Genomic DNA, 27,663 nt, shown 5'->3' on the forward strand with positions numbered 1-27,663 from the left:
CATCTGTGTGTGTTGTGTCACTTGTGTGAGAGGAAAAGATCTTCTTGCCCATGCAGTAAGGGTAATGGTTTCCAGCCATCCAAACAGACTAAAAGGAAATTTAACAACTTGCGGATCCTAGTCTGGACCCTGGAGTGGCATGATATTTATGGAATGACAGCTATACCACACCATGCACTTACGCCAAAAAACCTCTCTCCATCATTCTTACCCTACAATTGAATGTAATGCAGCCAAACTTGTCTTTCTTCCCATAAAAATAATGAAGAAATATTTGAGATTTTACTCCAATAAACTTCATTGCTCTACTCATACACATAACATTAATTTTCAAAGGGATGGGAAAGAAAATTCATTGAAGCAATTTTAGGATGTTGTTATTAATTAACTCCATCGGTATGTGGAGAGTTGAATGGTATTTTCAGAATGGGGCATATTCATAAATCATAATATAGGATTGGAAGTGGAGGTGTATGAATCCTCTTGAAAACGGAAGGTCATCATTTAGCAATAGGAAACAAGGTCTGCGTCACGTGCAGTGTACTAAGCAACAGATAGCTTTTCAAGTGCATGGTTGATGACATCCACCTGACTCCCACTCTACCCCTCTTCAGTCTTCTCTCGTCAGTCGTCCATACCTTCCTTTGGACCCATCTCAATTCCACGTTACTTTTTCTTAACAAAGAATAAGAATCTTTTTACTTCAAGAAGAATAATACATATATATATATATATATATATATATTGTGTTCTCAACTTTTTAACTTTTAAGTGGATTGGACTTTGGAGTGATGAGATCAAAGAATCCAAGACTTCCGATCTTGGTAGAGGCAGTGAACAAGTATTTCTTCTTTTATAATCCAAAATTAAAATTTTTTATTTTAATTTATTTTGTAATTAAATATATTCTATTGTATAACAAGGAAAAATCACTTACATAAAAGACATGTTATTTACATGAAAAATCAAGGTTTATGGAGAACAGAGTTCACGATATGTCATCTTAAAAGATGAAAATATCGGAATATATCGATAATATATCGAGAAGGTGGATACGATATATAGGTAAGATATATAAATATCTGCGATATATCAACGATATATCGGTAATCATTGATATATCGGTGATATAAGCAAAATATCGACCCTAAATGAGAAAAAATCGCTAAAATTTTGGAAATATATTGGATATATAGGAGATATATTTATGAAAAATAGGTAAAAAATTAAATTATTATAAATAAGTTAATTTTAATTATCTTATAATTTAATTTGTATGGTAATTAAATATAAAACAAATATAAAATCATAAATAAAATTATCAATATTTTTAAATAAAAATATTTTGTATCAAAATGCACCAATATTTTTAAATTAATAATTTTATTTTATTTTGATATTCAAGTGTAATAATAGTATATTGAGAATAAATTAACTTACTAGGTATAACATTGAATTTAAATTAATACATTTTTATAATTAATTAATATATTTTCAATAGAGGTAAGTAAATTAACTTAACATAGTAATATATTTAAATCACATAATTAGTATATTTATAATAATTTAACTTCATAATGAGTTTACATTTACAAAATTCACATTTCTTATCAGGTCGACATTATATAATTAAATTTAATATCGTAAATCATATTATACATATATTAAGTTCTTCAACAAAACAATTTTAAAATGTCTATTATACTTGTAATTTCATTTTGAAGAGTTTTTTTTCTTATATTTTCATAAGTTTTAATGATTTTTTTGTCTATCCATATTTTGTGTTAAAATATCTGCTAATATATCCGATATATCCATAAAATCTAAGTACTGATATATCCGTAATTATCGATATTTTCATCTTTAATCTTATCTTCCTCAGTCAAACAAAATTAAGAATGACACCGACTTATTTTTGGATAAGAACAAATTCAACAAAAACTTAAATCAATTATGGTCAACTTTGGGAATTTAGTTCTTGCTCTACCCTGATTGTATCTATAATTAAATAAAAAATAACTTATTATTTTTTTATAACATGAAATCAAATAAAAATCATTTTCTATAAATTATTGTAAATATAATTAAATAAGAAATAATTTATTGTTTTATTTTCTCCTTTTTTTAACACATAAAATAAAAATAATTTTCATTTTCTGTAAAAATAAATTATAAAACTTATTTATTTGTAAATTATACTTATATTAAAAATAGAAAATCTAAAAATAAAAAATTTTAGGAAAAAAATACCAATTTTTTTTTTTTTTTTTAAAAGGGAAGGGTAGGTATGAGAAATTTCTGGCCCACCCTCTTTCAATTTTTAATGTTTGAAAGTTTTTATGGAGATGAGGATGAAAATTAATTTAAATAATTGAGATGAGATAGAGGATGTGATTAGGCACCATGTTTCAATCTAAGGATTTTAGTCTGAGGGTGTAGAAAATACATAGAGATAATAGTAAGAATTAAGAAACTCTATGGGGTAAAAAGCTTTTCTCCAATACAGAAAACCCTAGTCAACATGTGGATTTTAGAAATCAAAATTTAACATAAACAATTTTGAAAACTCAAAGAATTCGAAAATTTTGGAAGGTGCAAATCTGGCCACAGGCAATCCAGCGGTGCAAATAATCAAGTCTAAGACCAATCTATAAATCCCAAGAAGTATATAGGCCAATGTGATCTAATACCTGGCTTGTCGGTGAGGAATGGCAATGTCAATTTCTCACTTGGTCTTGGTGTACAGATAAGATTTCATCAATTTTAATAATCTTTTAACTTTTTTTTTTTTTTCGTGTATCTTTGGTAGCAATCATGAATCCGATGGGGAGACATGATTTGACCGATATGCCTGAGAAATCTTAGATAACAAAGATAGCAAGCCTACGAGGAATCAGGGGGAAAACAATGGCATTCAACAAACCTGCTGCGCTTGGTTTTATATCCAAGAACTTAAGAACACAAAAAATGAATTCCTTCTCTCACTCAGATTACCATTTTCCATTTGCCATGTTAGGGTAACATTTGACCTTTCTGATATTGAAGATAGAAACCTTGTAACAACGGCATGAATTTATTATCAACTGCAGATACACAAAGAACAGTAGCTAACACATTAGCAGCACCCTCAGATAGAGGGTAGAGGGTAGCTGCAGCCTAAAAAACCTATAGAATTGAGAGAAGTGGGTTGAGTTTGTATTCAGGTAAGTTGAATAAAGAAGAATGAGACCAAGAATAGCTGTTCTACTTCGCCTTAAACGGGAAGGCTCTTGTATCACTTGCTCTACAATATATGTAACGACCCAGAAAAACTTTCCAAAATGTAGATTTTTCTTTTTCTTTTTCTGGTTTTGGCCATCTCACAGCAATAAACAGAGGAATAGCAGCCTCAGGACGATCAATGTAGGGCAGGACTTCCTCCACATAAAAAATATTCAAGACGTATTTTACAGATCCTCAAAACCAACCCGGATTAGGCTTGTGAGCTTGAGATCAAAGTAAGTTGCTGCAGCTCCTGCTCAGGAACTCTGGCACCAATGGGCTTGTATGTACCAACGGCATTCTGTCTCCATTTCCAAACAAACCATACTCCAAAAGTGGATAAACCAAGAATCAATGTGATAATGACTCCCACCACAACAGTCCAGAAGTGTTGCTCCCACCATGTCCTGTACCATTCCAAATAATATCAAGCATTAAAAGAAAACAAAGATGACTTCAGGTAAAAAATATTTAGAAGGGTAAAAATAAAAAATCTAATACTGCAGCAAGGATGTCAATACCAGAGCCAATATTTCAATAAGGAGAGGAAAACGACATTCTAATAATTCATGAATATCACCATCACATCATACACTACTAATAATATAAGGCCAAAATGCCCAACGCTAGTTCCATGACCCTACAATGTCAGTACCCAGCACCACCACAACAGCACAGAACCCCGTCATCACCAGAACTTCACAGGAGCCCCTTAACTCCACTACACCTACACACTGCTTCACATTGGTCAACATGACCATCAGAGAACCAAGTTACACCACGACCACCCATGTTGGGCAACTTCATTGCCAACCCCCATCACCACCCTTACCACCAGCTGAGAGGCTACAACCGACATTACACTCTGCATGTACAATGCAAGTGCACTCTCCAGTAGTCATTAATTAGAAAAACTTTCGTTCTATTTCAATTCCAAAATAAACAACAAAACATAAATGTAACAAAATAATGCACCATAATAATTCTTTTCCATGGAGAGAATAAATCTTAAATATGTATAGACTGGTGAGGCTAGCCTTCTATTAGCCTAAACTCCAAAATTATGGTTCACAAGTGTTACTTTTGGGCCAACCAAATGTATGAATGTTCTCTGGGAAGTTTGAGCCTTGACCTAGATAAAGCTTGCTTCGTGCTGTCTCCAAAACAAAGGATTTTGAACAAGATAATGAAACTCACACCTTAGCTCTACAACAAATCCAACACTCCAACTGATTTCAACATGGCCTAAAAGTCAGCTGGGAGTCCCTAATGCTTCAAATAGATTGCTTGGTTCAAGTGATAAAGGATTTCCAGGAAATGAGAAACAATTTGAACAGGAAGTAATTAAGTAAAGATACCGCTTAATTTGTGGCTCAACTTTCCATTCAACCAACTGATAACTTCCAAACCTCTCAGGAAGATGCACACGATGTTCCTTTAACTGCAAAATTATGCTCTGCAGACAACAAATAGGCATTAGAGGCAATTACTTAGTTAATAAATAGGAAAGTACCTAGTCAATTTACATTCACTTCTCACTGTGTAAGACAAGCAATATTACCATCGCAGTCGAGTTGGAAATGTAAGTGGCAGATTCTGCTGGAAATACAGCCCATCTAATAATAGAATGATTTCCTTTTGAAAAGAAGTTCAAGAAATGAACCTGAAAAAGCATTTGGCACTGGCATTATTGGTGGACCAAGTTAAATAGATTTTGAATCCTCAAAATCAAAGTGCAACATAGAGATATCAACATACTGAGTAGGATGTAAAAGCAATAAATGATCAAGGATTCACAATGGGTTGGGTCAAGTTCAGTTAAGAGCCTTTGGTAAAGGCTATAGCCTCAAGCCATGCCTGATCCATTTTATTAACCAAATTTGAAGAATTGAAGGCTCAAACCACGCTATACCTCAACCCATTACAAACACTCAAAGATCATTTGGTTTTACCGGTCAATTAGAAATCACCACTCTTGAAACACAAAATAAGTTTCAAAAAAATGATGTTAAAATAGTTCTGGTTTCAGTCACTAGGTGTCTACAACAGCCCAAACCATGTCAAGGGCAAAATAGTGCAACCTTTACCTGTGAAGCATTAATTTCCAACTCATGGGCGATAAACTCGGCAAGTTCTGTGAAATTAGGCTTCATATTGGAGTAGTTGACACTAAACGACATATCAAACGTTATAAGTCCAACTTGGAATTCTCCTATACATCATATTTAAAGAGAAAAAATCATCACACAGAAGCCATGGTCTAAGAAGCAAAATGAACATTAATAAGCCAAAATCAACATGACCACCCCATTGAATATCAAAACTAATCAACAGTTCATGAGAATCAAGCAGCTATCTTGATGTAAGCCAATCCAATAGGTTATTGCATTACGATAATAAGAAAATGAGAGAATGTTCCAAGAGATGTTTGTAGGCTGATTAGACCGATTGTATGTTATTGGTTTCACCAAGGGTGTAGGCACATGATATGCTCTCTGAAGATCGTAGTAACTGTTACAACATTTTTCTGAATCTAGAGGGAGTTTCTAAGCCTAAATGAAAAAGAGTTAATTAATATATTGTCTCACAATTCTCAGTTCAACCCAAAAAGGTTACCTGTATCCAATTTTTCTTTTGCATGTTTTTTCTCTTTTCAAGAAAAAAAAAAAAAAGGAAAAAAAGAAAGAAAAAGGAAGAAGTAAATTCATGCTGCAGATTTGAGTATGAAGAGAAGCATAAAGGCCTTGTACATTCTCACAACTTATTCTACCTGGAAGAACTTCCTGAGGCAATCCGCTTGGAGCCACTGAAGGAGGCATTCCTACAGTTGTATTATTGTTATAAGAAACAACAGGTGCTGGTGCAGAAACAGATTTAGGAGTAGGAACAATAGGATCTGCTGCAGGAGCACCAGGAATATGCAGTCTCTTCCATAGTTCTGAGCAATTAGTTTTCCAAAATCCAATCTTTTCATTCTCCCGATCATAAGTTACAAGGGTATTACGAACAATGATTCCTGCACATGGTAGGTGGGTAATTACTGCTTAAAAAGTAAGTTACACAAGGATGAGAGGGATAGAGAGTCAGAGAGAGCACTGAATACCTCCTAAAAGAGTAGTTGAATCCCCATTCTGGAAAATTCCCAGGCAATATGCACCATGAACTTTTGTATGCTTTAAAGCATGACATGAAAAAAGGAAAAGAAAACAACAAATATTATGCAGTGTCTATGTTTTGCAGGAGACACAAGATGACACAACAGCATACTAAAACCATTATAAATTTATATTTGAGTATAAAAACTGTAAGAAGGAATTCTAGTCTTCTTACCTGGAACAAGTAGTTTTCTGGAGTCAGTGACAACTTCTGACCATTGCTAAATACCATGTCAACCTCTGGAAATGTTTTTGAGAGTTGGGAGACATCCCTAGAGCAAATTCAAGTTAAACTCTCAAATGATGCGCCAAAACAACAAATGAACCAAGAAATGCTAAAGAACTTGAATTATGCATTTTAGGCAATACCTTCCAGCACCAGAAAAGCAAATATCATTATAATTCGGGTCAGGACCATGGATTTGCTTGAGGTTATGACTTTTTTTTATAATCTGTAAACATGCATCCAAGATACGATAAATTAATAGTTCAACAAAATAGCATGCAATAGTTTAGACAAAAAATGCTAATTGAATTGGTCTTGCATTAGATTTAAAAAACTAAAGGATAATTAATGACAGATACTCTGCACTATATCTACAACTGAGAATCAGGTTTGAGTGCCAACAGCACTTTAAGTAAGAGTTCATGGGGATGCCTGACACGGCTTTTTGATTGTCTAAAAGCTTAGAATGTTGCTTAACACACTAATCTAAAAGCTCTTTTGAATAAAATTGAGGGTGAGATGCTTTTGGAGAATAACTTCCAGAAAGAGGTTTCAAAGTTTAGAATTTTTCTACATATCAAATAAAAAATCTTCTTTGCATTGATCTTTTTTTTTTTTTTGGAAAAAAAAAAAAAGAAAGGCATTTTACTGGAAGGTATACCTGCACTACAAGGCCCTTGATATTCCAAAAACTATAGCACAATTATTTTACCTTAGAGAACATCTTCTGCTGAAACTAAAAGGCAAAACTTTTTTTTTATAGGTAAAAGGATACCATATTAAATCAAAAGTATACACGATGTATACAAACAACAAAAACCAGAAGGGGCGAATACACAAAAATAAGCAACTGCACCTTACAGGGAACCTAACCAATCCACAAAATCTAACAGTGACATAACACCATCCCCAATGTAAAATCAACCCAATCCCAAAATGGATACAAAAAAGAACTTTTAATTGTTTGGTCCAAACTTTCACAATTCTTAAAAGCTCTCCCATTTCTTTTCCTCTGGACGGACCAAAAAAGGCATAAAAGAGCAATATTTGGGAAAATAAGCAGTCATTTTCACTATTAGGGAAAATAAGCAGCACTGAGTAATTTAACCATCAATAAAAACCTTGAACTTGGTTGATGGAATTTTATGAAATCTAAAAGGCAGATGTTTAAAGGATAGAATCCTTTTACAACATAAGGTCCATTGACCAAACCCATGGGCTGGACAAGACACCTAAAAATGAAACTAATTCATGATGATTCAAAGGTACATTATCGTTATTATAAAAAAATTTAGAACATGTCACCTCCTTTATTCTTTATAATATCATTTTATCATGAAATTTTAGAAGGTAAGAAAGCAATGATCCGTACACACTTGAAACTTAAATCGATAACAAGAAATACATTTCAAAATAAGAATTGCAAGCTTAAAGGTAGCATAGATATAGGCAAATAAAAGATTTTCCCCTAGCTAGAAAAGAAAAAGGAAATGTTATTATCCAAAACTAGATCTAAGCTGGAAACGGTGAAAAAAAAAGAATTCACCGGGGCCATAGCAAATTTTTGAGTTGTATAATATACAAGCCAAAATTTTGGAAGAAGATTCATTTAATACAAAAATCTCTACAATCTACAATCCTCCTTTTTTTTTCCTTTTTTTTTTTTTGTTTTGTTGGGGAGGGGGTGGGGGTGAAGGGGGCTAATTAAAAGGAAGAACAAACCCAACAGATTTCTATCAAACACTAGGACTTGATTTTGAAACAGAATATAATAAGAAGAGGATGGAACTTAGTGCAATGAAATCTTACTGCATCCCTGAATGCAACAAAAGCTTCTTCTGGAAGGTAAGCATATGTAGTTCCACTATCCAGGACCGTTCCATGCTTTCTATCAAAGGTACTTGGGCTTAATTTCAATGGCTTCCCAGCAACATGTATTTCCTTGAGCTCAATATTGTAATATGGACTGTTACCATCCCAAAACTAAAGTAGATGTGTAAGATGTAACAAAGTGTTGTTAAACAAAGAAAAGTGTCAACTGCAACAGGATTACCAAAGTATCCTACCTGCGGTAAGGATCTGAACGGGAGAAGACCATATCAGGGGGAGGTGGAATCCCACCAAGAACCATAGCCCCTCCACCTACATGCATCCCACCATAACATAATGAAAATGAATCATTAATGACATTCTTGTCAACAAGTTGATCTACAATACTGAGCTGTCCACGGCCTAGACCCATTATGCCATCTGCTCGTTGGCTGTAAAGATCACCAGTTTCCACATTTTCACAACCAAAAACAGCCCTTTGTGGGACAACTTCACTTTCGTTGCCAAAAGAAATGATGTCCTCCCCAAGCACGCCACTGCTAGAGCTCATCTCAGCATACCGTCTCTCATAAACACAATTTACTCCATCATGGTCACAGTTACAATCCATATTGCATTTAACAGGATGATAAGTACTAGACTCATCTGGTTGAAATCTTGGATCCTGGATTTGTATTCAAACCAGCATAAAAATAATAGACAAATATCATGTGGGAAAGCAAATCAATGATTCAGAAAATTAAGAATTTTAAACATTGATAACTGGTTTATTTATGAGAAATCATTGTAAAAACAATCGGAAAACTTCGAATCTTAAAACAGGGAAAGTTGAATTTTTTGTCCAAAAATTAAAATTTTCTTCAGTTTCCCATATTGTTCTGGCAACCAAACAGAGAACCATGGAATTTCAAAAAATTCTTCATGTCCATGACTATAATTGGACGTCTCCCGTGACAAATTCATATTGAACCTTGAAGAATAAAATAAAAAAAAAAGCAATTTAAGTTTTCCTATTACTGGCAAGCCAAATGCAGAATCTATAAAATTCAATCCCTACATTTACTCAAATCCTTCACAACAGATCACGCAAGAAAATATATGAAGGAGATAACCGGTAGCGAAGATCTACTATAACATAAAAAAATTTGTTAATTTAGACTGACTGGAAGTGAACCCCAACCTGATGCTTTCCACAGTGTTCACAGTCAGAGCAGGGAACATAGGTGACAGTACTCCCCGTATCCACAATGAGAGCGAATTCCTGCGGAGGCGTTCCAATCCAAAGCCGGGTCGTATAGTAACTGCAACAAATATCAAGATTCATAAATCCTGATTAATTACCAATACGGAAACCGATGAAGCAAAGAAGAGTACCCGTTGGAGAGGAGATCGTCGTAGAGCCTCATGCGAGCATTGGGGTGGTGGTAAGGGTCCGATTTCAGATGCCGCCGCCAATAGCTTCCCTCAATGGCCTGCCGGTGCCCCGAAGATTTAGGGGACGCGAAATATAACGGAAAAATCATGGGGCGACGGACGCCTTTATTGGGGATTTGTGAGGCTGAAGAAGAATAGATTGTGACGAAAGATAAGATGACGATGGCAGCAATTAGTAGAGACCAGGTCTGCGCCATGGCTCCTGGAAAACTGAAATCAATGATAGCAGAGGATTCGAGGATGATGATGATGATGATGAGTGCAGAGGAAGGAAGAAAATTGGAGAAAACTTAGAAAGGTCCTCCGTCCTCAGTCTTCGTCTTCCCCAGAAAGCGAGAGAGAGATCCAAACAAAACAATAGTGCTTCTTTACCGGCACAACCTATAACCAATGGGAGAGCGACGCATCGTCCAACAACAATGTTTGGTTAAGGTCAACCCTACTTAACCCAAGGGTATTATAGTCACTCACTTGGGGCTCAAACATTGATGCAAGATTTGTGTCCCAGAACGTCAAATGCTATATAAAACTCTGAGAGGCTTGAAATTTGATTCCAAGTTACATTTATAGATGGCTTATAAATTATTCTAAATTTCTAATAATCTTCCAGTTTGACTTATTGCATTCCGCATTTTGCCTAAATGAAAGAAATACAGAGGTTAGAACCCAAATGGGTCAACCCATGGGGAGTAATTTCTCAGTGCAATATCAAATATGTTTAGACCAAACGAGATCATCACAAAAAGGCACAAGACAATAAATTCCTTTCAATGGCGAAACAATTATGAGGGTATAATGTATAACAAGCAACAGTGGGAAGACCTCAAAATATACAGTTCCAAAACACACACTGATCATCCCCCTCCTGAAATCCCCTGGAGAAGCCTGGAAACAAATCGAGTTAGTGCCTATGCAGCCGCAGCTGCTGCAGATTTAATTTATCCATCACTTTCTGATGTCCTCTCTCGCCTACCAAAATCATCCTTCCATCCGTAGAGTACATAGGGATCAAAAGGACTTAAAACTAAAAATTACAATCCTCAACCTCTATCAACACCTAAATATCTTTATCACAAAGACAAAAGAGAAAAAAAAATTGAAACAACAATATGCCTGACACCCACCCTAGCGGTGTAAAGAATTTCTTTCTGTAATCAACAGATACCCCTTCTTATCTTTATCTTTACATGTATAAATGTTGCAGCTTCCTCTTGTCGAACCAAGTGAGGACCTTTTTCCCATAAAGATTGCTGCGCATCGATGGAGCATGCAATCGAACTAGATTCACAAGAGCATTTCGAATGTGGCCCTGCTCTTGCAATAAACAAAAAACACATCAACCAATATAACATTACATCTCAGACAAAATCTATGGAAAAGAAAATGTGCAGAGTGTTCTATAGGAAACAAGATAGATAGAATGAAATCCTGGTTATGTAACAAAGTATATAGTTGGAAATGTCTGTTTCATGAGAGTTGAATTTGGATCAGCATCCAAATTCCCAAAATTGCAAATCATTTGTAGTGAAATGTAATCTAAAATGTAATAAAAAGTACTTCAAATGCAGTTTCAAAAAGAATATACTCATTGAGAAACTAATTATCATGGAGACCTCTAGGCATGATTATTGAGAACCCAAACACAAACCCATTAGGCCAAGATGGCCTGATGGATCTGAAGTCAGACCTTGCTACCTCTGTATAAAACCCGGTTCTTGGGCATTTTTAACAAACAGGTAAACTAGAATAGTGGGATTTTGGAAATGATCTAACCTTAGATACAGACAATGCTGATTGAATGACGAAGTTTCCAAAAGGATCCAGAAGCAGCATAGAAATATTTGGACTTCTGAGCAACTCTATGATAATCTGCGACGATTGCTCGTCTTTGGATTCTATCAGAAATTTTTCCACCACATTACTACCATACTTATTGCAGGAGAGAGAAATGAATGTCCCTTCAAACTGCTTCAGGAGATTTGTGATGACTTCTGGTATCTTCAATCCCATCAAGTGTTGCACCACATAGTTACTATAGGAAAGAAAACAATAGAAACATATAAAGCTTGGTATGCAGTTTGTCATGTGGGAATAAAGTGCAGGCAAAGCTTTAGAGAAACAAACCCATAACGGTCTTCTGCCAGGGGTAGCGCATTAGCTATTATTTCAGCCATTAGTTGCTCTCTAAGTTCTCCCTGTGAGTTTTCCACACATGACTGCAGCACACAGCACCCACTTCTATTGGTTGCAATTTCAAAGCAATTCTCTGCCACCTCCTTAATAAGATACTGCAAAAGCAAGTTCAATTACAGAAAATTCAAGAGTCAATATAAGAGAAACCTAGAGTAATTAAGATATGTTTGTTGGATAGAAAAATGGCAGTTCCCAGACTAGCTCTAGTGAAGTCGTGGTGAATGGTGTGAGCAGAAAGAGAGTATATTTGTGGATTGCGATTTTGTTAGTATGTTTTGTAGGGAAAAAGAGAAGATAAAAGTTCAGAAACCTCTCCATTAGGGGAAGAAAGAAGAGAAACAGGAGATATATAGAGGAAGAAGTTCTGTTCAAGCCAACCCAAGTTATCTCCGCAAAGTTAACATGACTTGGAAAGGAATAAGGGATAAAAGAACTGAAAAGAGATTGTCAAGCCTTCTTTCTCTTACATTTTTTATCTTCTCTTTCCTCAATCCTTCTAAGTGATGAACCAAAAGGACTACAAGAAATTCTCCAAGGTTGTTTCCCTGTAGTTTTCTTTTAAAGCAATGGAGTTTTGTGGGAAATGAGGGCACGTAAAACCAGATTAGCATTGTGGGATAAAAACTGATTGAGACAACTAACCTAATAGATCAACAAATCACCAACTTCCATATAACATGTAAATAAACTGTTAAACAATTATCATTGTAGAGATAAAAACCTATTGAGACAACAAACCTATCAGACCAACATACGATTTACTCTCCTACAGAGTATAGATACAAGATACATAAAAATGGCACGTACCCGTAAAGTCGGATACAAACTTTAACTGAAAAAAGGAAAAAAAACAAACAAACAAAAGGCTTTGATCATGGTGGATACATTATTAATCGCACAAGCAGTGTGTTAATATGACCAAAATCCTAAACCATTTTGCTTTCCTTGATGAGAGATAACTGTATCTACCATGGCTGCTAAAACATATATAAAAGCTTCTGTGCATCATTTTTCTATGTTGTACATTTTTTTATATAATGAAAAATAAATATAAAAAAATGCATCAATGAAGTGTAAAATGATATATATACATATAACCAATTCTATGAAAGATACTAAGATTAAATGGGCTAGAACATGGATATTCATCAACATACATACAAAAATACCACTTTCTAATATTCAACTTAACAAAAAATGACACTTGATATATAGATTATCATAAAATTCACAAAACAAATCTTTTTAAAATTTTAACTACAATTGTTAGTTCCAAGCTTCAGCACATCACATGTACCCATATATTCGAGGGTGTCTATGCATTTATGTGCAAGTTTCAAAGCTCTTTCCAAAAACATCATTCCCTCCAAATGAATATATATATAAGAAAAAAGGACTAAGAGATTAAGGTGGTATTTGTTTTTTGGCCAAATAGAAAAAGCTAAAATATTTTACTTTTTCTATTCAGCTAAAAATAACTTAATGATTTCAACTAACATAACTAAAGTGAACTTGTTATCAATAGATTCAATTTAGTTATATTGGTTGATATCAATCGGCCAAAAAATAAACACCACCTAAGTAAAGTTTTCATTCACCACTGCATTCAAAATCAGCATCCAAAGCATCAAATAAAACCCTGCCAATATTTATCATAAGAATAATCCACTTAAGTTTCAAACTTTTATGTGTGCCTTTCACAACAAGTATGTAGCTTTTTCCTGAAGAACTATTGAACCATCTCTTGCTCTATTGTCATTAATTTCCAACCTTTTAAGTATATAACAAAACTTTTTTTTTCAGCATTTGATATCAAACTTGAAAAAACTGCAACTTCCTAGAGAAAAAAATGATGGGTAAACCCTTATTCTAAATAAATTGATTTCAAAATTGGGATGAATTGGGACAATTTTAGGATTCTTTAACTTTGTAATTTATTATCTTTATTTATTTTTATCTTTATCGGTGCATGAGCTGCCCAAGACCAAGGCCCCATGAACCATAACAAAAGACCATTTAAAACAAGTGCAACATAGCAGAAAGGGTGATGCCTTCTACCAAAACGTGAAACCAGAAATAAGTGATTCCAATTGCTATTCATCTAACATTTAGCTTGAATATATAGTGCCATATACTGGCAAGATCAGGCAGGGGATAAGTAGATATTAGTAACAACCCATGATAAAAAGAAACATAAAACCAATTCTTCTTGTATGGAATTACTTTACCATATTGTCTTGGCAAGAAAAAAGTTTCAAGCAATGCTGGATCACATGATGACCACTAGTATCCTTGGTCAATGCAACAGTAACAGGCCACAGAGCGGACATGGCAATTGAAACTTGTTCTGGGGTGGTAAGATACTCCAATAATTTTTGCATCACTCGAGTCCTGCCACAAGAAAAGAAAACCATTACACCGGAACCAATCTGAATGAAATTGGATAAATTCATAAAAAATAAGGAACCAAGAATACCCATGCATGTTGAGGCATATAAAGATAAGTTGATATTGATTTGTGGTGGCAGACAGAAGGATTTGAGTCCTCTGTTCTTCATTGCAAATCTCTACCAGCTTCTGAACAACATAATTCCCAAATTGGTCCAGCATTAACTGGGCCACATGGTGTATCACTTCCGAGAATATCATCTCAATTTCCTTAACAGTTACATTATTTTGTAATTTTTCCTGCAAAAACCGACACCCATGTTGATTCATGGCCAAGGGCACAATCTTGCCCCGGAAATCTTCCAAGCACAAGTAGTTCAGACTCAAATACTGCTGCAATTGATGATTGAAATGATTATTAAGGCCACGATTATACGAAGCAGGCCTCGAACTAGTCAAATTTTCAGAAACCCAACCATCTACTTCCCCACAGGAATCCACCACGGGACCACGCAAGGGTCGGTTTTGATTGGAACGAGGCATAATTGAGACTGCACTACTAAGTTCCGGTCTTTGAAATTGTCTGGAAGATTGGTTCCAGGAAGCATACCTCTCAGCCCCCAAACTTCTCTTTCTTGATTCAGTACTCAGCCCGCGAATAACCGATGTAGGATTCGAAAACCCAAGAAAGCCGTCACGACTCTCAGCACTCGCCCTCACCTCATGATTCCCCAGGCCCACCTCCCCGAAGGTATCAATGCCGCTTCTGGGAAAACTCCAAGTCTGAAACTCGTCATTCGTTTGCTGTATTTGTTGCAAAGAAAGCGGCAAAAAGCCGTACCCACCGGTCACCGTGTCTCCGAGCATCGACCCACCACCAACACCGGACGAGAGATTGAGACGAGAAAAGACGTCCTCTAGGGGTTGATCCTGGTGGGTTCCAATAAAGAAAGGGTTTTGGGCACCAGTTTCCGGCGAGTTACTGCGTCCGAACTGATGGTCCAAAAGATTCCCCGGAAAAGGCACGTCTCTTGGAACAAGAACCGGAGTGGAGCCGGCGGAAGATCGGTGGAGGGTGTGGTTGCCGAATGCTCTGTCCATGGTAGTAACGGCAAAAGGAATGGGGTTGAAAACGGAGGGGGCAGCCGAGGGTTTTGCGAGAGGGTTTTTATAAGAATTTAGAGAAATCCAAGTACAATATAAGGAAAAAATAAGAGGTGTGATTTTTGATAGGATATTTCGAGAGATTTTGATTTTAAAGAGGAAAATATAAAGTGGAGAAGCGAATTCATAGGCGAAAGAGAGAGAGAAAGAGAAAGAGTTGGAAGTGATAGCGAGAGATTTGCATGCAATTTATAGAAGGTTTTCATGGGAGTACGCGAATGGGGATTGTCCCACATGTGTCGCCTATCTGCTGCTTCTCATGTGTATATCCGCTCCTATCTCCTAGACTCCCAACACCCCCACTCCCCCTTCCAGTCTGTTTTTACTTTTTACTTCCAAGAATCGGTAAATAAAATCTCCACATAAAATGTGGAATTTGTTACTCATTATTATTTATTTATTTATTTATTTATAAGTCATTCAATTTGGGATGGAATTCTAAAGTCAATAAACTACCTCCTTAAATGAGTTAAAACCTTCTCTTAATTAAAGATATGACCCACCCTCACACAAAATCAATGGTTGATATTGAAACTTGACTTTTTTTCTTCAATATTAAAAATAAATTTTAAAAACAAATAATTCAAATTTTATACATTTTTAATAATACAGGTATTCAAAGATAATATATTTAATGCAGGTATTCATTTATATATTTTTTCTAATAAAGCAATCGATGATAACCAATAAAAAGATAGAAAATCATGAAGAAATAATAAATATGGATAAATTACCATATTATTAGGTATTTAGAATAAATTAGCAATTTTGTTTCAATTATCCTGATTCAGGGTCGATACAAAATAAGTTTGAATTAATTAGATAATAATGACATAAAAGACATAAAGTGTACTTATAAAAATTATAAATAAAATTAATTTGGAAAGAATTTTAAATTGAATTTAAAAAAAAAATCTTTTCAAATAAAAAATATATTTAAAAAATAATTTTAAATTAAGAATTTAAAAAAAAAAAATCTTTATCAAATCTCTTATGAAATTTGGAAAAGAATTTAAATTTTAAAAAGAAATTCTTTCCAAATATTTTTAAATTTAAAATATAAAATCTTTCTAAAATTCTTTAAGTTTCTAAATTCTAAATTATTATTTTGGTAAAATATGATTATTTTTTTCAAGTTCATTCCATTTTTTTTTTTATATATTCGTTTATTGAAAGTGTTCTTCAAAAAATAAATTCCCCTAAAAAAGTTTTTGAGCACAAATATATCATTCAAATTAAATAATTTTATTAAATGGTTTATAAATTATAAATAACCAAAAAAATTGTAAATAAATTTTAATTTATGAAATTTTATAAGTCTTTGTTTAATACAAGTTTTAATAATTTCAATGGTTTGAAGGATGGAAAAGAATTTATCCAAAAAATAATCAAACAAAGGTTTAAAAAGAAATTAGACAAATAGAAATTATCATTGACAAAATTCCAAGAGATTTTAAATCATTCAACAATTCACGAAGATATTTTAGGATGGTTTCCTAAATAACTAAATATAAGTTAGTTTTAATTGAGAAATTTGTTCAATTGAGAATGATTAAAACGTCGTGATTTTTTATTTCTCTAATTTCCCTCACTTTTTTCGGGTTTTGACTAAATATATTAAACTCTTTGTTTGAAAATTTTATCAAATATTTAACTCAATTTAAATGAAAGGAGGTAAAGAAAAATAATAAATGAAATATTTGATAAAATTTCAAAACTAATAAAAGTTATGCCCATTTAGTCCAAACATTGCCTTAGTGGAAGTGAATAAAATTAATTCCTAAAAGGTTTCCATGAGCTACTACTTAAAAGCATTTTAATAAACTTTTTAAATCATTTTTAAAAATTAATATTTAAAGTAATATTTATACTAGAACTTAATCGATATTTAAAAAAAAAAAATCATTTTTTTATGATATTGACACATGATTAAAAACTTGCTATTTTTTTTCACATCTAAACAAATAATTTAGTAAAAGATTTGGTACTTTTTTATATGTAAATAAATAATTTCGTAAAATATTTTTAATAGAAATATCATTGATAAAAGCATTATAAAATGAAAGGGTTTTTATCAAAATTACTTTAAAATGGCTTTGATAAGAGATTTTGAATCATTCAACTGATTTAGTTGAGACGATAATTTTGTAAAATAAACCATGAATTCCTTGAAATAAATAAATTTAAATAAAATTTCTTAACACATAAAATCCTAATTATATAAATATTATTTACCAATCCGGTCCATTATGCCTTTTCATTAAGATTGGTTTTTATTTGCATATCCTTATTCTATATTCCATCAAATTCCCATTTTGTAGCTGCTGCATAGCTCCTTATTTACATAGGAGGTTTAAATGTTTTGATCATATTTGTTGTGATGTTTATAAATAGTCCAAAATATTACAAAGAGTTGGATATAGGGTTTCTTCGGTAGCTTATACAAGTATTTTTTACTAATATTTTAGATACATCATGGTATGGGATTGTTCATAAGAAACCTCGAAAAAAAAAAAAAAAAGGAAAGAAAGGAAAAAACAAACTTAGAAAAAGAAAAAATCTTTCAAACAAAAGAAACTAAATTGGAACAAGAGAGATTCATGAAAAAAAAAAAAAAAGAGGATCCAAACAAAATCGAAGAAATAGAAAAGATCCAAGTAAATAAAAAAGAAAAACAAAGGACGGATTCTACTTTAAAGAGAATTAGGTTTTTTTTTTTTTTACCGAAAATTTTTATTTAAATTTATTTGTATTTCAAGGAATTCTTTTTAAACATATAGGGGAAGTGGGCCATACTTGACGTCTCTCATTATTGAGAATATTTATGAATTATATTATTTACTATCTAATTTACGTAGCTATATGTAAGAGTCTCCAAAAAGCCCGCGGCCCAAGTCCGGCCCGAGCCCATTTATGGATGGGCCAGGCCATGGGCCTTAAATTAGGCCCAGCCCGGCCCGTAGGCCCGCGCACTTTAATATATATATATATATATTAAAAAAAATATTCAAGAAATAGAAAATGTTACATTAATAAAAATATTCATTGTTAACTATTTTATTCATTGAATGTATATATTACATTTGAAAATGTGGGAAAAGTTTACATTACTACAAAATAAATACATTCCAATTAGGTTGGCACCTACTTATTTGTCAATCATTTGTACTTTTCAACCATAAAAATAAAAATAAAAATATGACATACATTTAGTAAAATATTTTAATCATTATCTCTCGGCGATGGTGGCGAACTAGTGAAATTGTTATGCTCTTATTATATAACTAATCATTTCTTCACGACAATAAGATTCATCATAAGAAAATGTTTTTAAATTTCCACTTTTATCTTTACCTAATTGCATATAATTTTTAATATCTACATTATTTTTAGTTTTACAATTTTCATGATGCCTTTTTAAATAACTTGTACCTGCATTTGAGCCATCACTAAGAAGTTTGTTACAAATTTTACATTTTGCTTTTATTTCTTTTTTATTATTTTCTAAATTTATTTATATTCTATCAAAAAAATTTCATATATTTGAAGTAAATTTTTTGCTATCACATGCATTAGATGAAGAACAAGAACCACTTGCCATAATTATAATTATTGATAAAATATTATACTAAAAATAATAAATGTAAAATTAAAATGTAACAAATAAATAAAAGAAAAGGTGAAGTATGTTACTAAATTGGAAAATCGAAGCAGAAATTCCTTCAAATTTGAACTCTTTGAACCACCAATGCTTGTTTTTCACCACCAATAATATTGAATAATTTGAGACAAAAATGCAATAATCGGGAATATTGTGGAATGGGAAAGAGCTTAAGAGTTGAGATAATAGAAAAAAATTGAGGGTATTTAATATTTATAGAGATTTAAATATTATGATTTAATATTTATTTTTTTTTTTTAAATTTCAAGACCGTTCAACGGCCATATATTTGAAATTGAATTATGAGTGGCATGTTCAACGGTCATGTAACCGTTGAACAGCCAACTCACTTTTATTTTTTTTTCAAAAATCATACAACATTTCTAATATATATATAATTAATGCAAAATATTTACACAAAAGAGGGTCAGCTCAGTTGGTGGTTAGCTCCCTTATGGTTCCATAAGGGGAAGGGGATTTGACCCATTCCCTTCAAAATTAAAAATTATTTTAATTTTTACCCCGGCCCGCAAGCCCACCCAGCTTGAGGGCCCACATGCCTTAGATATATCAAGGGCTCGGCCCGGCCTGTTGACCAGTCAACGGGCTCAGTGGCCCGCCCCGGATTGGGCCATGGGCCTTACTCCTTCGGGCCGGGTGGCCCGGCCCGGCCATTGGAGACCCTTAGCTATATGTTACAACTTATATCTAAGATCAACGTGGCCAAATGTATTGACCTTAAACTTATATATTCTTTATTTTCACTTGAATTCTTCAAGGCTGAGTTACATAGAATGACAAACATTTCTACTATACATTTATTGTTGCCAAAGTCAAATGTGTTAACGTGTGACAAAATATTAGAAATAAGACTAAAATTAACGTAGTACAATGAATATAGTAACAACCATAGTGTAGTGGTGCAGTGTGAGTAGCTAGAATGGTTAGTTTGGGGTAGGTTTTCATCCTTGGGACTCATTACTCCTTAGCATCCATACCAATTCATAGTCAAACATTAAAATTAAAGAAAAAGAAGTTCAAATCTTTGTCTTGAACAAGTTCTAAAAGCCTTTCAACCCTCTCAATACCGGCCGATTGTCAAGAAGAGTTCGGTTAGAAAATAACCTCATTTTGTTATTTTGCTAAGTATTCTATTTACATGTAAAGAGGTGTATACAAAGTTGATTACTAGTCACAAGGAATATGGTTTTAGATTTTGTTTGAAAACAATTTTTGAGAACAATTTTTTGTTCTTTAAAATAAATAAATAAAACAAAAAAAAACATATTTAACAACTAAAACATGGAAAATAACTTTCTATTTTTAAAAATGAAAAAATTCTTAAATTTAGAAAATATGATGTTTAAAAAAAAAAAATTTCATCATCTTCAATTGTTTTTACTTATTTTTTGGGACTGTTTTAAAAAATAATTATACAAATATAAAGAATAATTAAAAATGAAACATATAAAAGTTATTTTCAAAACATATTTAAAAATAAAGAAAAAAAAATGAATATTTTAGAAACTATAAAATATAAGAAACAAATTTCAAAAATTATTTTTAAGAATTGATTTTTAAATCAAAGACATAATTTATTTATTTATTTTTGTCATCTCTTTCTATGATATCCTCTTTTTCCACCACTTTTTGATATGGTAGCGAGAGAAGGCCATGTTTTGAGTATGGAATTCAATTCTCTTATGTTATGTTTGGTTCCGAAAAATATTAAAGAAAAAAAAATACAAAGAAAAATAATTTTTTTTATATTTGATTGTCCTATAAAAAATATAAAAAAAATCAAATATAATTAAAACTAATTAAAAACTTATATATATTTAAATTATTTAATCTTTATATTGATGAGTTAAAATAAATAAAATGAGTTTAAAGTAACAAACAAAATAATTTATCAACTTTTAATCTTTTTTATTTATTTTCCTTCTAATCTTTCTTTATATTTTCTTTCCCAGAAACCAAACATAACATTGGTATTTTTAAGCATCCACTAGCAGTTAAACTCTGAAACAATGTGCTTTTATGATGTCAACAAGTCTTAGCTACCCATCAAAAGACATGGACGATGACATATAGAAAATTTAGCAAAATCAATTATGCACGCCTTATCCTTGTTTTGCTATTTTGTGTCCTTTATGAGCAAAGCATTCCTGTCTCAAACACATGGTTTAAGTGCCTTCATTGAAATTTTGCAAAATCACGGGAAATTGTTTGTTTCACAATCTAGAGCACGCATTATGCAATTGCAAACAACAAAAGAGACAAAATACCTCCTCAAAATGAAAAACATCATCTATGCATTAGCTCTTGCATGACATGCAATCTTAGAAAAGATCAAGTCTTACACATTCTTATTGAATTAAGCTTGACATATGACGGATCTTTATTTCCATAATCTCAATATATAAGATTTGCCACATACAAGACATTGCTACATTATTGTTGGCACACGAGACCAAACTTGAAGAATATGAGATTTTGAGTGATGTTACTTCAATGAATGTTAAATGTTGCAATAGACAACTCAAATTATATGTTGAATCCATCTCAAGGAAGGAGAGTTTATAATAGCAATCAATCTGGTAATGGCCAATCAAGTAATGCATTTAGAAACATCGGACAAATTTCCAATCACAATCTCAAAGAGGAACGAGAAGAGGATGTGACAAATTCTTCAAGCAACATTTTTTGAAGTCGTTTCCTTAATTTTTGGAATAAATTACAACTAATTAGATGACCAAGAAAGGAAATGACGAAAATCCCCTTCCTTTCCCCCCTATCCCCCTCCATACTGTCCCTATGAAGAAATCAATCATATCCAACTACATGACACCATTCAACTAGGCCTGGGCAGTTTAACACAATCATCAACATTCTTCAAGCAATAAATTAATTTTTGAAGCTTCAGCATGATTGGTTTTAGTCCGCACTGAGCAGAATAGGTTTTTCCATATTTCCCTACAAAATAAGAACACCAGAAAGTTCCAATACCACAAACAAGAACATCCCATATAGCTGTAGCAATGCATTATATGCTTGCACACGGTACTTCCCTGAGATGTAAACATAAAATATAAGACAAAATAATGTAGGTAGTTAAGTTAGCCATTGGTTCCACAAGTACACGACCATGTATGTCTAAATAAAGGAAAGAATGATAAAATAAAATAGGAGTTTAACTGGTGCACAACAAATTGGCAAAATTCATTTCACCTTTGCATTATTTGATTGGAAACAAGTGCCCATTCGATTCTACCCTATACAATAACATCCATCAGTTACAGCATAAGAAAACTAAATGGTTCATTCTAAAATTTTTACTTGCTACGTTGAATCTTTCCCTCCAACCCCCCTTCAAGAATTGGAACAGAGAAATACCTTTATCCTGTGGCAGGTGGATGTGTTTAGTTCATCCTCTAGGATGGAGAAAAGAATATCTTCAGATGATCCAAAGCATAAAGTGCAACCCGGTGCCTCCAGCATGTGGAGAAGTGCATTTTAAAAAAGATTCACCTTTTTCATAAATTTGTACACTTACATCACCCATGCACAAAAGTTAGAAAGAGGCTTCTTGTAGAAAACTGCTTCCATTGGGGGAATAGCCCTCTTTGAAATTTGTCAGACAGTGGACAGAATGATTATGATATTTTTTAAGTCCCTCAACTCCCAATGAAAGCAAACCTCTTGGATGTTACTAAGCTGAACCAAGTAGAAGAAAGGACACCACCATGTGATACAAGATAAAAAATAAATGCTACATATAGAGCTGTGCCAGCACAGACCAGAAAACCAAATAGCACTCCATCAACTTCAGCCATGAAGAAATCCAGCAGAAGATACCCATTGATCACTATTACAAGGGCAGCCACAGTCCACGCCACTCTCTACAACATAAATTAACAATGTATTAGAAAACAGAATGAAGTTGGTTAATATCAGTTCCGGTCAGTGTGACTGATATATGAAATCTCCAGCAAGTTCTAATAGAGACAAAACATGATTTCAAATTGCCTGACACTACAGCCAATGAAACATGCTATGCAAATATTTGTTTTTGAAAAAGAAAATGCAAACTGAGAAGAAACGGAACAGATGAATAAGAAACAAGGAATAATTTCAAGGGGCTTTATGCCTTTCATATACTAGACAAGCAAGCAGGACAAAAAGGAAAAGGAGAGACAAAGAGAGCGGGGGTTAGTTGGAATAAGGATGATTGAAACTGAATAAATCATAATATGACCAGAAAAAATGTATGTGTGTGTGTGTGTCTATCCTTTCGAGTGCCTTTGTTCACAACAAACTTTCCTCACAGGTTTACAACGGTCACCAGTTGGATATCACTTCTTTATAAGATAATCAATCATGTCCCTCCCAATGCAGATCTTAGCATCTACATGGTGCCCGGATCAACTGTGCTAAATGTTGGAACCATAGAAGGAAAGCACCTCCATTTTAAAGGGTCAAGTCTTTTCCATGAACAAACGAGAAATGTTCATGAAGTTTGTAGATGTAAGTCATTCACTGATGCTGATGATGCTTGAACAAATATTATTTTGGATCTTTGAAAAGGTCAAATCCCTTGATAGCTTGATTCAAATAGATAGCTAAATGGATTTTAAGTCACAAAACAGATAAAACATGGCAACAATTTAAGCAGTGTTAATGACCTAGTAAACTATTGATCAAGCATAGATTGATATGAAGAAAATTCCTAAGATACAACAATAGTTCTTCATAATGCACAATAGACAAACTGCACATCCTTTTTGGCACCTTTAGTGGATTGCTTCATCTTATGATAAAGTGATAGACAAATTTCTGAATCCTATCATTTAAACCCACCATTCTTGTAAGGCATTGTCTAGTCAAACAGACTGCAGCTTTTTTGCTCAAGTAAAAATTGCCTCAATGTCAATAATCAATAAGAAGAAAAAAAGTGAAACAAAGCAAAGAAGAAAAATAACGGGAGTAGTAAAAGAGGGAAGAAATATGCATCAGCATCAACATCAAACATCATCACTAATGCAATATTAAGCCATATACTGCATAAATGAATTTGAGCTGAATATACTACAGAAAAAATATCATCACTGTCATTCCATGTGGTGCATATGAGCCAAAGCAAACAAATAAACAGATAGTTGAAGATAAATGTATCGTTATATCGTAATATCACGTATCATATTGGGTATCGTATCAGGTATCATAAGTTTTTAGCAACTATGGCTACAAGTATTTTGACAAAGAGTTAAAAACCACCAAATATTTTGGCTGAGGTTAATAAAATTGGTTGAATCAGTTAAATTTTTATCCATCTATTTTACAAAAGCATGGGCTGACCTAAGTTCACTTGCTACCATGCCTGCAGCAGGTTATTACCTGTTGCAGCCTCAGGGTGGATTTAAAGCAAAGCAATAAGTATTATGAGCCAAATGACTGAATAAGGAGTTAAAAATTACCTCTAAAAGTGGTCCAACCTTGAAGACACCCATAACCTGTTCCTTGGACACTAAAGTAAGAAGGGGAATAAGTGCAAAAGGAATCTGCATTGACTGAAGCACATTAAGCCATTCATTTAAAACATCCAGTGAAGCTTCAGATCTGTTGAAAACAAGAGCTACAATCATAGTAGGCACAATAGCAAAACTACGTGTTATCAATGCCCTTAGCCATTTCTTCAGACGGAGATTGAGAAAGCCTCCCATGATAAATTGCCCAGCATATGTGCCAGTTATGGTACTACTCTGTCCAGCTGCCAATAGTCCAATACCCCAGACATAAAGTATTGGGAAAACACCTCCCCCATACTTCTCTTCAAGATACTGCCCTGCATTTACTAGGCCTATTCCATCGGCCTGTTTAGTACCATAAAATCCCTTTGCAAAAACAGTTGTCACAAACAAATTGATCATGAAAGAGATTAGAAGGGCAACTGTCGACTCAATTGAATAGTAGTTGAGTGCCTCTTGAACCCGACCTTTTCTGTGGGGGTCAATCTTCCTGGACTGTACCAAAGCAGAATGCAAAAATACATTATGAGGCATTATAACACAACCAACAACTCCCACTGCCTGCCGAATTGTTTTTGAGCTAAGTTTTGGAACCAAAACACCTAGAAACAGGATCAAAGTCAGTTTTATTAAAGGTGCAGCTTAAGAAAATAATTCATAAAGACATAGGGGGGAAAACACTTACTTCATATAAGAAAATAATTTCTTACCTATCAGAAGTTCCCTTCCACTGGGCTTTGCATCACCAAACATCCAGGCAAATGAAAGTCCCATTGTTGCAATGAAAACTGCAAAAACAGCTTCCAACTTCCTCACTCCATAGTTTTCAAGAAACAAAAAGATAAAACTGTTCACAATAAATGAATCAAGAAAACAGGGTTAAATAATTCCTCATCATTTTTTTAACAATGAAGCCAACTAAACGATCAATTTGAGATGCAATGATAGGTCCAATCCCCCCTTCCCCCAAAGCAAGAAAAATATCCTTATGAAAGAAGAGAGATCATTGCAGAAGATTCCCAGAATTTTATTTGAACATAATAGAATTAAATCTAGCAACTAACCAGAAAATTAATCCATGAAAAGAGAAAATTAAAAAAAAAAGAAAAAAAAAACTAAAGTCAGAGACTTCTAAAATGAAAACAAGTTTAGATAACGGAGGAAAACCTTAAGGTTTCCAAAGGTTACATGGGCTTGGGACCATGAATAAGGGCGTTAAAATTGGAAATGGAGGTTTTAAATCCATATTTGGTTGCATTATGAAGCAATGAAATTGAAATTTGCCTGTAAAATTCATGGGTCCAAACTCCAGAGGAATAATTTCAATTTGAAAGCATGATCTATCAATCCAGGTTTCCCAATTAACCACAACCGTAGGAATAATTATATTTATTTGAATTACAGAAATATCCATTCACTGATTCAACTACTTGATTTCCCGAAAAAAAAAAGAATCGTATTGGCTTGATAGGGGTTATGAAAATTTGACTTCGAATGGAACACAATAACCATTAACATGAATCATATCTTCGAGAAGAGGGTTTCCAGTAGTAATTCTAAACAAAAGATAAAAATTAACAGAAAGAAAATCCTAATGTGCCTTTAAAATTCATAGAATTAAAAACCTAGAAGCTCCAACGAAATCTATTCAAACCCTAAAATATGTAAACCGAGATTGAAGACGTTGACATTTCACGAAGAGTTAAATTTGACAAACAAATTACAAAGCAGAGATAGTGAAGCGCAATTTACAAAATCCAAATACTCACCAATCGGACGCAGTAATTACAACTCCAGCCCAAAGCGGAAGAAATCCACGGCTAAGAATCTTAATTGCAATGGCACTACCAATCACCTCCTGGATATCAGCCCCGATCAAGGCCAACTCCGCCATGAACCACAACAACCGCCCAGCCCATGTCGGATACTCTTCCCTACAGAGCTCGGCTAGATGCCGCCCCGTGGCCACCCCAACCCTCGCCGACAATAACTGGATCAAGAGCCCCATAACCGTCGCCCACATCAATAGCCATAGCAGAGAGTACCCTGCAATGGCTCCCGCCTGAAGATCCCCTTCAAGGTTTCCGGGATCTAGGAACGCAATGCTCATCAGGAACCCTGGTCCCGTGAATAGCCACAGCTTCTTCCACGAGAAGGGCGGAGTCGCGGACGCATCGAGGGACTCTAGGGTTTCGCCTTCCAAATCGACGATTGATATTTTCTCTCTAGATTCGTACGCGACCTCCTCCTCGTCCGATGATGGCGACAGTGGCGAAGGAGATTTTGCGGGTAAGAGACGATTAGCTTCCTCATCTTTGCCGTCTCCGTTGGGCGGTTCTTGCTGTGATGGCTCAGGAGTCATCATGGCGGCAGCGGAATTCGTAACCTTCGGAGTCCGACCACGGGTCAGCGGCCAGTTATACAAGATGAAGGTGTGGTATCGTGCGCTACCGAGGGACTCACGTGAGCTGTAGGCATGGAATTGAACCGGCCCAAGGAGTGGTGAGTGATGCGGATACGGCTGGCGTTTTATTTATAGGTGGCGCACCCAAATCTAATACTTAAATGAACAAAACAAATAAATAATTACTTGTCCCTTTTGTTTTTCATGTTTTTTCACTCCCACCAAAGTACCCTCCTAGGCCACACGTGTAGCACAAGTAACGTGAGAGAATAGGACTACCACGATAACCCACTTGATTAGGACAGACACTCATAGGATGATCTTGACACATAATCCTGAATTTAAATTTTACGATGATGATACCCTGAATTAACCTTATATTGGTTATTGTAAAGTGTAAACGAGTTATCCAAATAAAA

General features: G+C 33.9%; 3 protein-coding genes across 6 annotated transcripts; all 3 read right to left on the reverse strand.

Moving 5' to 3' along the window:
* Nucleotides 1-3,012: 3,012 nt before the first annotated feature.
* Nucleotides 3,013-10,320, reverse strand: LOC117906998 (aspartic proteinase CDR1). Its single transcript, XM_034820299.1, has 12 exons — nt 9,847-10,320; nt 9,653-9,773; nt 8,709-9,136; nt 8,452-8,608; nt 6,786-6,868; nt 6,592-6,688; nt 6,365-6,434; nt 6,032-6,277; nt 5,349-5,473; nt 4,823-4,924; nt 4,620-4,717; nt 3,013-3,668 (listed from the first exon to the last, which is right to left on the reverse strand). Exons 1-12 carry the CDS (start codon nt 10,101-10,103, stop codon nt 3,473-3,475), a joined length of 1,980 nt encoding a protein of 659 aa, XP_034676190.1. The 5' UTR covers nt 10,104-10,320; the 3' UTR covers nt 3,013-3,472.
* Nucleotides 10,321-10,655: 335 nt separating this feature from the next.
* LOC117907472 (putative pumilio homolog 8, chloroplastic) lies at nt 10,656-15,784 on the reverse strand. The gene is made up of 5 exons (XM_034821019.1): nt 14,576-15,784; nt 14,328-14,490; nt 12,031-12,194; nt 11,680-11,938; nt 10,656-11,215 (listed from the first exon to the last, which is right to left on the reverse strand). Exons 1-5 carry the CDS (start codon nt 15,586-15,588, stop codon nt 11,090-11,092), a joined length of 1,725 nt encoding a protein of 574 aa, XP_034676910.1. The 5' UTR covers nt 15,589-15,784; the 3' UTR covers nt 10,656-11,089.
* Nucleotides 15,785-21,948: 6,164 nt separating this feature from the next.
* LOC117906918 (metal transporter Nramp2-like) lies at nt 21,949-27,365 on the reverse strand. 4 transcript variants are annotated; one of them, XR_004649927.1, is made up of 6 exons: nt 26,610-27,365; nt 25,551-25,687; nt 24,790-25,442; nt 22,709-23,214; nt 22,544-22,587; nt 21,949-22,383 (listed from the first exon to the last, which is right to left on the reverse strand). XR_004649927.1 is itself a non-coding variant. In XM_034820196.1 (4 exons), exons 1-4 carry the CDS (start codon nt 27,203-27,205, stop codon nt 22,990-22,992), a joined length of 1,611 nt encoding a protein of 536 aa, XP_034676087.1. In that variant the 5' UTR covers nt 27,206-27,365; the 3' UTR covers nt 22,385-22,989. The 4 variants fall into 4 exon arrangements, 1 of the variants encoding a protein (XP_034676087.1); XR_004649925.1 differs by having other exon boundaries at nt 22,544-23,214; XR_004649926.1 differs by having other exon boundaries at nt 21,994-22,587.
* Between the last annotated feature and the right edge of the window lie 298 nt (nt 27,366-27,663).

This window comes from Vitis riparia, chromosome 18, assembly GCF_004353265.1.
Source record: "Vitis riparia cultivar Riparia Gloire de Montpellier isolate 1030 chromosome 18, EGFV_Vit.rip_1.0, whole genome shotgun sequence".
Classification (NCBI taxonomy): Eukaryota; Viridiplantae; Streptophyta; class Magnoliopsida; order Vitales; family Vitaceae; genus Vitis; species Vitis riparia.